At 55.5% G+C, this 13,161-nt stretch overlaps 1 protein-coding gene across 3 annotated transcripts; it reads left to right on the forward strand.

Moving 5' to 3' along the window:
- The first annotated feature begins 1,729 nt into the window (after positions 1-1,729).
- Positions 1,730-12,075, forward strand: ODC1 (ornithine decarboxylase 1). 3 transcript variants are annotated; one of them, XM_068155325.1, is made up of 12 exons: positions 1,730-1,881; positions 4,209-4,353; positions 4,517-4,690; positions 4,817-4,989; positions 5,414-5,548; positions 5,716-5,797; positions 6,102-6,185; positions 7,395-7,557; positions 7,645-7,757; positions 8,041-8,255; positions 9,915-10,053; positions 11,956-12,075. In XM_068155325.1, exons 2-11 carry the CDS (start codon positions 4,252-4,254, stop codon positions 10,051-10,053), a joined length of 1,380 nt encoding a protein of 459 aa, XP_068011426.1. In that variant the 5' UTR covers positions 1,730-1,881; positions 4,209-4,251; the 3' UTR covers positions 11,956-12,075. The 3 variants fall into 3 exon arrangements, with proteins under 3 accessions (XP_068011426.1, XP_068011424.1, XP_068011425.1); XM_068155323.1 differs by lacking the exon at positions 11,956-12,075 and having other exon boundaries at positions 1,731-1,881; positions 9,915-10,422; XM_068155324.1 differs by lacking the exons at positions 1,730-1,881; positions 11,956-12,075 and adding an exon at positions 1,930-2,112 and having other exon boundaries at positions 9,915-10,422.
- The last annotated feature ends 1,086 nt before the right edge of the window (positions 12,076-13,161 follow it).

Below are 13,161 nucleotides of genomic sequence, written 5' to 3' on the forward strand. Positions count from 1 at the left end.
CCCTTCACTTCCCTTCTCTGCTCACTGTTCCAACACCTAACTTGCCTCTGTTGCCAACAGACCCAAATCCAGAGGCTTGCAAGCCCCACAATTTGCCCTGTTAACAGGCAGGGAAGGTGGTGTGGAAATCCTGCCTGATGTTGGTGAGTTAGCTCAGCACAGGCACTGCTCACACAGTGCCAGGGACAGCTGTGGAGGGGAGTGCCCTGGGAGCCTGCTGCTGTGGGTGGCACAGGCTGGCACGGGTCCTATTGCCTGCCTGCTGTTTTTTAGAAAACCTTCCCTGGTCGGTGCCTGCCTGTGGCTACCTACACAGGTGCCAAATGTGTATTTCTTAACCTTTCAGGAGCTTCTGCTCCTTTTTCAATGATTCTAACCAAAGGCAGTTTGTCTCCAGCCATTTCTCCTGGCCATGGCCCAACCTCCCTTTTGTTTTGTATCTGCTTGATCTTGGTGCTTCCCTTCATTCAAACCCTTCAAAGGATTCTCCTGCAGCCTCAGCCTTGCTCCCTCCCCGTAACCAGCTGAGGCAGCCAGGGCCTGGGCATGTGACACAGACATGCCCTTGACGGTTCTCCAGCTGGAGACCTGAGAGCTCAGTGGGCACAGAGCTCACCAGAGGATCCTGCAGCAGCTGGCACTGCTCAGCAGCTCTCCACCATATGCAGGCATTCCCTGCAGCACCATGCCCACCTGCCAGCTCTGAGGAGGGGCAGGAGCCAGCCACCTGTCTCTGCCTTCAGGAAGCCACCAGGGACTCAGAGGTGAGGAGCAGGAGCACTCCGAGCTCCATCCTGCAGCTTGGGCTGCAGGAAGGTTTCCTGCCCATCTTATCAATGCCCCAGAGCCACAGGGTGTGAAAACCAGCCCAATCCTTCAGAGCTCCACATGCAGTGCCAGGACAGGGGCCCAATTCCTAGGGCATCTCCTCTGCTGTGGGAGAGTGGAGAGGAGTTCTAAAGAGAGGGGCAGAAAGTGCCTGTTTCAGAGTGGTCAGAAAGTGCAGGCCTGGCAGGGCTGGAGCAAGAGGCAGGCTAAAGGAAGCAGGGCACTCATCCCAGCTTGTGCCCACATTGGTGCCTGCTCACCACCTCACCCAGAGCTCATTTTGTAAGTGCACAGGGACAGAGTGACCTGAGAGTGGGAACAGGTGTCCGTGTTGGAGCAAACCCGAGGGACAAAACCGGTGCCATGGGAAGTGTCTGGATAGCAGGGGGCATGGATGGTGCAGGAGCAGCAGCCAGTGCCAACAAGGGACATGCAGCAGCTGCAGGAATGGCTTTGCGCAGACCAGCGTGTCCAGAGCATCACCGTACTGACCCTGTGGGCATAACACTTCGGGTCTCTGGCACAGTGCTGCACTTCGGGTCCCTGGCACTGCGCTTCCTCTCCCCGCACCTGCCAGAGGCGCCGCTCGCAGCCGGAGCCCCGCGGCCGGGCAGGAGGTGCTGGGGCTCCGGGGCCGCTGCAGCGCTGGCGGGGTCGGGGCCAGGGCCAGGGCCAGGGCCAGGGCCGGGCACCTGCCCGCGGCGGGCGGCGCCGGGGGCGCGCACAGCGCTGCGCGGGTCCGCGCTCGCAGTCTGGGGCGGGTCGTGCGCGTGTCGCCGCCGACGTCACAATAGCGGCCGGGCCCAGTCCCCACCCGGTCGCGGCCGATCGGGGCTGGTTTGAGCTGGTGGTTGCCATAGCGACCGGCTGCCCTATATATGGCAGCGCCGCGCCAGTGGCGCTCCTGTCTCTGCTGGCCTCGCTCCTCTGCACCGGCTAGGGCGCCTCCTGCTCGGCTCCGTGCACCGCGCCCGGCTCGCAGGAGGAGGAGGCGGCGGCTCGGACCGACGGGACCGGCTGCTGAGGCCTGGCAGTCGCTTGCACTGAGGCGAGGTGAGGCGGGCGGCGGCGCCGTGCCGGAGCGGGACCGAGCCACGTGTACGCGGGGGCGCTGCCACTGGGCAAGGGGTCTCCATCTTCGCCCAGGAAATGTGCGGCCCCGCGGGCTCCGGGGCGACTGCGAACGGCTCGGGCCGGCTTGCCGGGGAAGGTGCTGGCGGCGCGGCCCAGGAGTGGGGGAGGCGGCGGCCCCGCTGAGGCCATCTTCCAGGCGGGGAGCGGCAGGTGCGTGGCGTGGGGCCCGGGCTTGGCCTGCGGGCCCAGGGCCGAGCGGCAGGGCCGTGCGGGCTCTGTTGGGGCCGTGCCGGCGCCGGGAGCTCCTGGGGAGCCGCCGTGCCCCCGGTCAGCTCGGGGCTGCGCGGATTTGGAGGGAGAAGGCCGCCAGCCACGGCGGGCGGGCAGCCCCGGGGCCGGCAGCGGCGTTGGGGCGGCGCCGCGGGCGTGACTCAGTGGCTCCAGACACCGCTGCGGAGAGGGGAGAATGTTCTGGAGAGCGGCTTCCAGAGGAGCAGGGATTGTCTCTTTCTGGGGAGCTGCAGGCGCTTTGCCCACAGCCCAAACAGCAGTACACACCGGAGGCTGCCGGTTGTCTCGTCGTGAGCGTTCTGTCTCTGCTCTGTGTAGAGTTGTGCCGCGGGGTGGAGGTGGAAGGGCTTGCAGGAACTTTTTGGCGGAGTCTGCCGTACCCGGCACCAGCGCTTCCCCATACCGGGCTCAGAGGAGAGCAGTGTTGGAGGCAGCTCTGGCTGTGCAGGGGGGGACATGCGAAGCCCTCCCTGGTGCTGCTCACGCAGCCACAGCCAGAAGCGTCTCAGCTGTTTGCGGAGCTGCAGCGTCCTGTTGAAGTCGTCTCACCATAGGATGCAGCTTCTCCTTAATCATCATTTCCCGAAAAGTATTTAATTTGCTTTTTCTTAAAATCCTTTCAAAGCGGCTTTTAACAGAGGACTTAAATCTAGCTTGTGCGGAATTAAGGCTGTATGTGAGTGAGAGCAGGGGGAGGATGAGGCTGTGTGGATTGCTGGGGTTTACTTCATTAGAGTTAAAGCTTAGTCTGGTTTGGTAAGTGATCAGATCACAAGATGTGAAGTAGTTCTAGACACTGACAGTTCAGGTGCCATACGCTTTTGAGGGCTGCAGTGGAGCTGAGGTGTCCCTGACTTCTCAGTCCTCCAGTAGCAAAGTTTTGTGACTTTTACTCCCCACAGTGTGTGGGATGGAGTCTGCTGGTCTTAGAGCCTCCTGAACCTCCAGCAGCAGCAGAATGCCTGAGTTTACATATGCTTGTACAAACAGACTTGGTGAGAATGGAGCAGTGGTCTGACCAGTAGTGAATAATTCTGAGTTTATACGGTCTGCAGGCACATCTGTGCCTAGATGGGTGCAAAAACGCTGAGAGAAGCAGAGGGCTGGACCTGGTTGATGAAACCAGATCCTTCAATGAGTCACTTGCAGTGATGAGGTCTTTAAAAGGTAGCACACTTCAGCTGGAGCTCATAGCTCCATAGAGACTGTCCTCTGGCCTGCCCAGGGAATGGATCACCCACGTGCTGTGCCATGGGCTTCCCGGGCCTGGGTGGCACAAGAATGTGCTTTTGCCCTTTAGTTCTGGTCCTCAAGGAGCTTTGTGAAGGCTTTATGAAGTGTTGGTTGGGATCACTGCTAGGAGACTGTCTGCATACCACAGGTAAGAGCCACTCTGGCAGAGTGTATCTGACACTCCTGACAGCTGAGACTTTCCTCCCATGTATCCTGGAGGTCTTGGGTAGAGCAGGGAAGCTCTGGCTACCAACAGAGCAACTTCAAGGAAAGCCCTGATCCCATGGCTGGCATTGTCTGACCTGTGGTGGGAATGTGGGTGCTCAGCTGGCTGTGAACTGGGAAGAGTTAGCTGTAAGTGCTGAAACACCTTCAGTGTCTCAGTGCTGATCCATGCAGGAGTGCCCAGGAGCTGTGGTGAGCGTGCTGGCATTGGCACTGGTTATGGCAGTATCAGCTGTGGTGTGGAGGTGAAGGCAGTGACAGTGGCACCTGCCAGGGACTTAGCCCAGTAAGCCTGGGCACCACTGATGTGGTTTGGGTTGGTGCATCATGCAGTTGGTGGGCAGGGGAGAACTTGGCCTTGGGCTGGCAGGGTTGTGGGGCTCCCTGGTCCTGATGAGCTCTGACCTGCCCTTGTGTACATTCCTGGTGTGTGCTGCTGCTGGTGGTCCCTGGAGGGGCTGTGCAGTTGTGGAAGAGAGAGGCCCCGTGGAGCAGTGAGCTGTGAGTGGGAGCTGTGGATCTCGGTGACAAGTGTTTGCTGGTGTGTGTGTCCACAGGTTGTGCTTGAGCCATTCCACCTGAAACTGATCCTTGGGAATCATGAGCAGCTGCAGCAATGAAGAGTTCGAATTCACCTTCCTTGACGAAGGCTTCACTGCCAAGGACATCCTTGACCAGAAAATCAATGAAGTGTCATCTTCTGTAAGTATGGCAGGAGGCTCCCTGCCTGCTGTGGTGCTGCCAGGGTTGGAAAGGGTGGAACCAGCTGTCTGCAGACCTCCTGCCAGGCAGCCTCCTCAGTGCTGGCCTCTAGGCTCATCCTGTTGGCCACTGCTAGGAGCTGCAAGCTGTACATTTGCTCTAGGATGACAAAGATGCCTTCTACGTGGCTGACCTCGGGGACATAGTGAAGAAGCACCTGCGGTGGCACAAGGCCCTGCCTCGGGTGACTCCCTTCTACGCTGTGAAGTGCAATGACAGCAGAGCTGTGGTGAAGACCCTGGCTACCCTTGGGGCAGGTTTTGACTGTGCCAGCAAGGTGAGGTGGTCTGTACTCTGCAGCAGCTGTTGGCATGCAGTGAAGGAAGTGCTGTCAGCTCTGCTGGGCTAGGAGTTTGCCCACCCATCATCAGTCCCTCACCAGTGGGCTCTGCTCTGTCTGCAGATGGAGATCCAGCTGGTGCAGAGCCTTGGGGTGCCTCCAGAGCGAATCATCTATGCAAATCCCTGCAAGCAAGTCTCCCAGATCAAACATGCTGCCAGCAGTGGTGTGCAGATGATGACCTTTGATAGTGAAGTAGAGCTAATGAAAGTTGCAAGGGCCCACCCAAAAGCCAAGTAAGTTCTTCCAGTTGTTCTGTAATTCCCCCTTGGGTTTGCCAGGGATGGGAGCATCTCCTGTTACCTGACACTTGGCCTTCACTGGCTGAGATGGGCTGCAGAGCTACAAGGACATAAACCTGCTGTCAGCCAGTGTAAACCCTGTAGTATGAAGAAATTCTGTAGAGTAAGGGTAGTGAGACAGGTTGGATAAGGCCTTGAGCAACCTGGGCTGGTGGGAGGTGTCCCTGCCCATGGCAGGGGGTTGGGACTGGAGGATCTCTGAAGCCCCATCCAACCCAACCCACTCTGTGAACATGAATTGTCTGCCCTACTGGCACGTTAGGGAAAGGCAGGGAGCTCAGCCTCATTCTAGGGTCATAGCTACCTGCTAGTGATGTCTTCTGTGGTAGAGCTGAGGCCCTTCTGTTCCCCACTTCAGGCTGGTCCTGCGCATCACCACTGATGACTCCAAGGCAGTTTGCCGCCTGAGCGTCAAGTTCGGAGCCACGCTGAAGGCCAGCAGGCTGCTGCTGGAGCGTGCCAGGGAGCTGCACCTGGCCATCGTGGGAGTCAGGTAAGTTGGTGCCCAGAGATGGAGGATTGCAGTCATCTGCCTGAAGAAGCCTTTCATGGTGGCTTGAGTTTTCTGTAAGCACCTTGACTAATACAGTGTGGGGCAGAGGGCAGGAGTAGGGGGGCACATGCAGGAGCAGGCAGCTCTGATTTTGTGTCTCTTTGCAGTTTCCATGTTGGCAGTGGATGCACAGACCCAGAGACCTTTGTCCAAGCAATCTCTGATGCCCGCTGTGTGTTTGATATGGGAGTAAGTCTGGTTCTGCTTGATCTGGAGCTGCTGCTCAGGGCTGGTGGCAAGACTGAGTCAGACATAGAGCCATGAGGGGTGGCCAGAGGGGGCTGCTTCCCCTGGCTGGCGTGCTAGGGGTCACAGAGGGTTCTGCAAAACTGGCTTATGGGTGTGCTGAAACTGGCAGCTGAGACTCAAGTGCTGCTGCTGGAAGAGGAGTTTGCTCTGTTCTGAGCATTAATTCTGTGGTGGGTGGTGGCCTTTGAAGCTAAAATAACTGAGAGTTGCTTTCTTAACAGCATCTCTCTTCATTTCACTTTAGGCTGAACTGGGCTTCAATATGCATCTGCTGGATATTGGCGGCGGCTTCCCTGGTTCTGAAGATGTCAAGCTGAAGTTTGAAGAGGTACAGCTTTGAAGACTCCTTAGCTTGCAGAGTCCTGCTGAGTGTTAGCTGGGGGAAGTGCTGTCTTGCTTCTCTACTGGTGTGCAGACAGGCTTGTAAGAACCTGCCTGCTTTGAGAAATGGAACCCAGGGAAAAGGAGGGGAATCTGTCTCAAGCCTGATAATGAGCTGCTGGGTACTCTTGTCACAGCTCCTGCCAGGCTGAAGCTGCATCGAGGGATGCCACATTTGCACAGGGAGACAGCAAATCAGTTACAGTGACTTTTCTGCTACTAATGATGGGGGCAGGCCTGGCCCAGCTTGGGGTGCTCCGGCCTGGCTCGGGGCAGTCTTTGCTCCATGGCACGCCACCAGCAAATATGTTGGGCTGTGGTGTGATTGAGTCCTGCTGCAGTTGGAGGGAGCTTCAGAGCTTGGGAGATCAGTGTTGATGGAGGCAGCTGGAAGCGAGAGCTGATGGCAGAACACTGTGGTGTTGAGGCCTTGGGGAACAGTGAGCTGGGGGTACTGCCATGGTCAGTAGAAGAGCTGAAGTGTGGGGCCTTGGGGGGCATCAGTGCTGGTTTAATAAGACTAGGACAGGCATTTCTCTGACCTCCAACTGAGCTGTTTGGTCACTTAAGTTCAAGTGATGTCGTTGCTGTGTGCAGGCTTAATCCCAGACAGAAGTTGGATTAAGAAAATAAAGACACGAAGAGGGGTTACAATAGCACAGACTGGCTCAGGGTGGGAGGGACTTCAGAGCTCCTCTGCTCCAACCTCCCCACCATGGGCAGGGACACCTCTCAACTAGATTCAGCTGCTCAAGGCCTCATCCAGCCTGGCCTGCAGCACCCCCAGGCAGGAGGCAGCCACAGCCTCCCTGGGCAGCCTGTGCCAGAGGCTCACCACCCTCCTGCTGAAGAACTTCTTCCTCAGCTCCACTCTAACCCTGCTCTGTCTCAGCTCCAAACTATTCCCCTTTGGCCTGTCTCTCAATCCCCTCAGGAGAAGTCTCTCTGCAGCCTTCCTGCAGGCTTCAGGTATTGGAAGGGTTAGGGAAGGCAGCTCTTAAGGTCCCCTGGAGCCTTTCCGAAGCTGAACACGTGCACAGTCACTGCAGCCTGGCCAGTTTGTCACTGCAGTTCCAGGTGCTGCTGTAGAACATCAGTGCTGTGGCAGTGTGAGAGAGCACTGAAGCAGTGGTGCTGCCACCTGCTTCCTCCCTAGATCACAAGTGTCATCAACCCAGCCCTGGATAAGTACTTCCCTGTGGATTCCAGTGTGAGGATCATCGCTGAGCCAGGCCGGTACTACGTCGCTTCAGCCTTCACACTGGCAGTCAACATCATTGCCAAAAAGATGGTGCTGAAGGAGCAAGCAAGTTCTGATGGTGTGTAAGCCCAGCCCTAGCCCTGCTGCTAGCCCCCTCTCCTGTTTCTTCCCAACATTCTCTTACTGCTGTCTTGCCTGCCTGCAGATGAGGAGGAGGCAGCTGACAAAACCCTCATGTACTATGTGAATGATGGAGTCTATGGATCCTTCAACTGCATCTTGTATGACCATGCCCATGTGAAGCCAGTCCTGCAGAAGGTATGTCCCTGCAGGGGGACACAGGCGTGTCATGGTGTAGAAGAGTCCCTGTCTCAGCAGTCTCCTCTCAGTTCACTGCTCCCTTCCCTCAGTTCACAGCCCACATGCTGCCAGAGTGTGGCATTTGCCCCACAAAGCCTGCAGTGGAAGGTTAATGCCAGGGTGCAGCAGGACCTGCAAGCAGCTCTTCCTCCTGGCTGGGAGGGGCAGTGTTGCACTGATGAGGATGCTCCTTCTGGAGCTCTGCCCTGCTGGTCTCACTGCCCTCCCCTCTCTCCCACAGCGGCCCAAGCCAGAGGAGAGCTGCTACTACTGCAGCATCTGGGGCCCGACATGCGATGGGCTAGACCGCATTGTGGAGCGCTGTGCCCTGCCCGAGATGCAGGTGGGTGACTGGGTGCTGTTTGAGAACATGGGAGCCTACACTGTGACAGCAGCCTCCACCTTCAACGGCTTCCAGAGGCCAGCAATACACTATGTCATCTCTAGGCCAGCCTGGTGAGTAGCAGTGCTTGTGCCACAGCCTGAAGGCTTCTGCTGTGTGCCTAGGACAGCCCTAGCCCTACCAATTACCCTCTCCTTTCTCTCATGGACTCTGCAGGAGAGCTGCTTTTAAAGGGGTAATGTTAGGAGTCTTGCTCTTTAACCTGGGCTGCCTCAGTCTTGCACAGCATACAGAATCATTACAGGCTCTTCACACTTAGCTTCTGCAACCAGTTACTAGTCCAGTCAGTCCTAGCTCTATCAGCATACTGCCCTCTGGAGTAATAGCTTGCTGAATCCTAACTGCAGGAACCAGGAGCACTCAGCAGCACTGCTTCATGATGGGATCTGTTTATCTGGGAGCTCTTCTGTGGTTTAGGTTCAGCTCTGGCTCACTGCTTGGTGTAGGGTGCTAGAGCTCCAAGGGAGTTACTTAAACAGGTGAACAAAGGGAGCAGAACTACCTCTGGACTTGGAGGGTGCTGTGAAACTGCCCCTTAAACAGTAGCTTAAAGTAACCTGTCTGCTGTTCTGTGCAAGGCTAACAGACTGCATCTGTGCCAAGATTGGGGGTGCAAGAGTCTGCCTGCTGAAGTGGCAGAGCACCTTGGAGCAGCAGGGTTATCCTAAAGCAGGATTCACTTTGCTCTTGGGCTCTTCTCAGTGCCACTGATCTGGCAATTCCTGCTGTAAAAGTAAGAAGAAGCTTCTTCCATTCCTTTGCCAGCCTTGCATTTGTAAGGCTTGGCTTCTCTCTAGTGAAACCTCCAACTGGAGCATTCATCAGACCAAAGGAAGCTTTTGGATTTCCCCCAAGACTCCAAACTGGTGTCTAATTGAACTGGAAGTGTCTCTGCAGGAGAAGAATTAGCTTTTCACTGCAGTACTTGGTGTGTGGTGAGCTTTATGCAGAGCCATCAGCTAGCTGCAGCCGTCTGCCAGCCCTGCAGGGCTGCCTGCCTGTCATGCAGCTGGGGAGGAAGCAGCAAAGTGGTGGTGCAGAGCTTTGTAGAACAAGCAGAGGCTTTTTGAAATGCAGTCGCAGAAAGGTGTGCAAATAAACCTGTGGGCAGAGAGCTGTGAAGGAACAAGGTGACTGCAGCTGTCAGTGGTCCCTGGGGAGCTTCCTGCCTTGGATGTGTTGTAGGCTGCTGCAGTGTGAGGTAAGAGTCCTAAATACTCAGCTGAAGTTCTGAGCTTGTCTTTCAGCACAGTTCCTGCCTGAGCATGGGAGGGGTTGGGTGCTCCTCACTGGTCAGCTCCTTTGCGTTCCCAGTCTGTTACCTGTGCTTTGACTTGAGTCAGGGGCCCCAGGAACATGGTGTGGGGCAAGGGAGAGCCAGTGGCGTGGCTCTGAAGTTCTGAACTAATGCCTGAGCCATTAACTCTGGCACATTAACATGGCACACAGGTGTGGGTGCAGCTTTGCAGGTCTAGATCCTGCCCAGCAACCAGCTTGGTGTTGGCACTTGCCCTGAAGCCTCAGCAGCCAGAGTGGGCTGCACTGGTTTCTTGGGTTTGGGTTTGTTTCTTTTCTCTGTCAGTGCTCCCTGAACTGCAGGTGATGAGCAAAGAGCTGATTAGAAGTTTCCTGGCACTTACAGATGCCTTGCCCAGCTGTTGGGGTACCTGGAGGTGAAATGCTCCTTTAACAGTTGCTCTTTTCCTTTCTAGGCAACTAATGCAGCAGCTGAAGGAGCAAGGGTTCCTGGCTGAAGCGGAGGAGCAGGATGTCAGTCTGCCACTCTCCTGTGCCTGGGAAAGCGGAATTGAACACCCAGTGCCCTGTGCTTCAGCTAGTATTAATGTATAGGTAATCAGCTATTATTGATGTATAGGTAATCATCAGTAATTCACTGCCAGGTCAGTTGTGGGGTTTAGGGCATTTGGGGGACCATTAACTTAATTCTTGCTAAAATTTCCAAGTGGGGTTGTTTGGGTTTTTTAAAGCTTAGGTTTGGCACAAATGAAACAACGGACTAGGAGCTGGGTCACAATTATCTGTGTTCCTATGGAAACTATTTGAATATTGTTTTATATGGATTTTTATTCACTTTTCATCTATGCTACTAAAGACTGATCCTCAACTGTCAGCCAAGTATTTGTAGCTTGGGTATGACAGACTGGGCTGAGCTTAGTGTTTTGTGACCTCCCTGTTTTAAAATAAAGTATATTGAAGTAACTGGTCCTGTGTTTGCCTCATCTGTAGGGAATGAGCCTGTCCTGGGTGGCTCTTGCAGCACTTCTAAAGGCAACCCTGGGTGCTGTGAGCTCTGAGCTCACTAACGAGTGAATTACAGAGTTGCCATCTCCTCCCTGCCCCTTGGTGGGCAGGGAAGCTCCTCTGTGTCTATTGCTGGGCTCTGCAGCAGCCTGGGTGCTGTGGGGGTTGTGCTCAGCTGTCACAGGGCAAGTGCAATGCTGGCCTGGCTCTGGCCTGTCCCTGCTGTGCCCAGGGTTGCTTCTGGCTGTTCAGACAGCCCCCTGGCTACCACTGACAAGCTGCTTGTTCTGTGTCTGAGGGTTCAGTTATGTCCTGGGGAGAGTTAGGAAGCTGAAAGTGTAGGTGATGGTTGCTCTAAGCCTTGTTGCTTTAGTATAAAATGGGCAAGAGCTGGGACTCAGCATCCTTTGTGCATGCAGTGGGGTTAGAAGCTCTTACTGAAGGTCATGACAGTGCTTGCTGGCTGTGGTAGGTGATAGTAAACAGCAGGAGCAGGGGGAGCTGCTGGCAAACCCAGTGGGTTCTGCCTGGAGCAGAGCTTTCTGGCTCCTGCTGGATTACTGCCAATTGCTGCACTAATACTGCAAAGTTTCTGCCAGACTAACTGGTGCCAGGCCTGGATCTCCCCAGTTGTCAGAAGGTCTTGGGTTGCAGGCATCCCTGAGCAAATGCCTGGTGTGTAGAGAGGAAAACCTTCAGGTGTCCAAGTGTATAAAGCCTAAGGTAGTGTGGTGCTTACAGGCTCACCCCTCAGGCTGAGAGGTTCTCATCAGTGCTTACAAGTACCTAGGGGCTGGGTGTCAGGAGGATGGGGCCAGGCTCTTCTCAGTGCTGCACAGTGACAGGACAAGGGGTAATGGGCATAAGCTTTGAAGGTCAGAAGCTCCATCTAGACATGAGGAACTTCTTTAAGGGTGTCAGAGCCCTAGAGCAGGCTGCCTGGAGAGGTGGTGGAGTCTCCATCTCTGGATATGTTCCAAACCCACCTGGATGTGTTCCTGTGTGACCAGGTTCCCCTGCCTTGGCAGGGGCTTGGACTGGATGATCTCCAGAGGTCCCTTCCAACCCTACCATTGGGTGTGATCCAAAAGGCAGCACTGCTGGTGGGAGCAGTGGCTCCAGCAGGGTGAGAAATTAAGCTGAAGGAGTCAGCCTCCCTTCTGTGCTTTCAGCTGAGGCCACTCCTCACTGGGGAGTAGTGCAGGGCAAAGAGGTGCTGGTGCCTCCTGCCTGAGCCTTCTGAAGCATCCCAAGGGATTTATTTTAATTTCTTTCTTTGCTTTATTCCTAGCTTCAGGCCTGTCCCTGAGCTGGCACTTGCCTTTGTTCTCATGCATGAAGGAGTTGGGGTTTTGCCATGGGTGGGAGGAGGGCTGGCAAGGAGTTGTCTGCTGGAGGCCAGGGCTGGCAGTGTGCTAATAATTAGCATTTTGATTAACTTCTCCCTAAAAGAGCTGTAGCTGACCTTCATTCTTTGCCTTCCTCTTCCAGGGCAGGTGTGTCATAACCTGAACTGGTGCTCTGTAAGTTGTGTCCATGAAGAGTACCCAGGGCTGCAGGAGCTGTTACTCCTCTTGGACATCATCTGTGTGCAAGCAAATAAAGAGCACCCCAAACCTAGAGGCCTTTGCTAGCTGACAGTGCTTGGAGGAGCAAATCCTGAGCAGGGGGTGGTGATTCTCGCTATGCTGAGCAGATGTTCTGGGCTTTGGACACTGAGTGGCCCTCATCTGACAGCTGCCCTGCTCTTGACTTCCAGAGATCTGTAGTGGTCCAGTTCCATTCTCAGAACACCCAAGTGGCAGGAGCTGGTTATGTCTGCAGGGGTTTGCTCCCACTCAAACTAGGGAAAGTGGTTTCCTAGTGCAAGCTGGAGCACTGTGTAGGCCAGCAAAGGTGGAGCAAGGCATGTACTGGACCCAGGGTTTAGTTTGACCTCTTCTCCCTGAGGCTTGGACCACCAAAGCTTTTGCCCTGTTTTGCCATGGTCATTGGCTAAATCCAGTTGTTCTAATTGCAACTCTTCATTATTCCTCCCTGGAGCAAGCCTGTCTGGGGGAGGGAGGAGCTGCATGTCTCATGGTTAGCTCAGCAAACAGCAGTGAGAGTCAGGAGCAGCCCAGGTCACTTCTTGCAGCACCATGCATCAGGGTTAGGTTCTGCCTTGCTGTGGCCATCTCTGTGCAGAGACTCTGGCATTCCTGCTCCTCACTTAAGCCCTGCTCACTTCTCTCTAGCACCTGTTCTCTTGGGCTCACTCCTGGAAAAAGGGAGGGACAGCTAAGGCCAATACTGGGCTAAGGGCACAGCTTCTCTTCACCCCACTTTGAGGCTTCAGGAGTGTTCCTCTGGCTGTACCTGGCCTGCCCTGGGCTCCAGCTGCTGTCCTTTGGGGCAGATGTAGTTTCACACACCAAAGGTGGTGAAGCAGGGGTCCTCTAAGACTGCCTCAGGTGGAAAGGCAAAGGTGGGGATATGTGAAGTAGAGGGAGAATACTCACCTGTGAGCAGACAGGGACAGGGTGGGGAGCTGCTGTGGCTGTGTGCAGGGGGCAGCCTGCTCCTAGCTTGCTGCAGGAATATTTAATGGAACTTGCAGGCTGCAGCATGGGTGCCTGAAGCCCCTGCAAGAGCCAAGTCTGTGGCCCCCTTTGCACCCCCAAACCAGAGGAAGGAGCAGCAGGAGCAGGGACCCCA

The sequence above is a fragment of the Melanerpes formicivorus genome, unplaced genomic scaffold (genome assembly GCF_026170545.1).
Source record: "Melanerpes formicivorus ecotype bairdi unplaced genomic scaffold, bMelFor1.0.p_v2 SCAF_31, whole genome shotgun sequence".
Taxonomy (NCBI): Eukaryota; Metazoa; Chordata; class Aves; order Piciformes; family Picidae; genus Melanerpes; species Melanerpes formicivorus.

Bases quoted from the DNA above. Each gene is read 5' to 3' on its own strand.
- ODC1 (XM_068155325.1), top strand. From the start codon at position 4,252: ATGAGCAGCTGCAGCAATGAAGAGTTCGAATTCACCTTCCTTGACGAA. The intron at 4,354-4,516 runs GTAAGTATGGCA...CATTTGCTCTAG, and splicing joins TCAATGAAGTGTCATCTTCT to GATGACAAAGATGCCTTCTA. The intron at 5,549-5,715 runs GTAAGTTGGTGC...GTCTCTTTGCAG, and splicing joins CTGGCCATCGTGGGAGTCAG to TTTCCATGTTGGCAGTGGAT.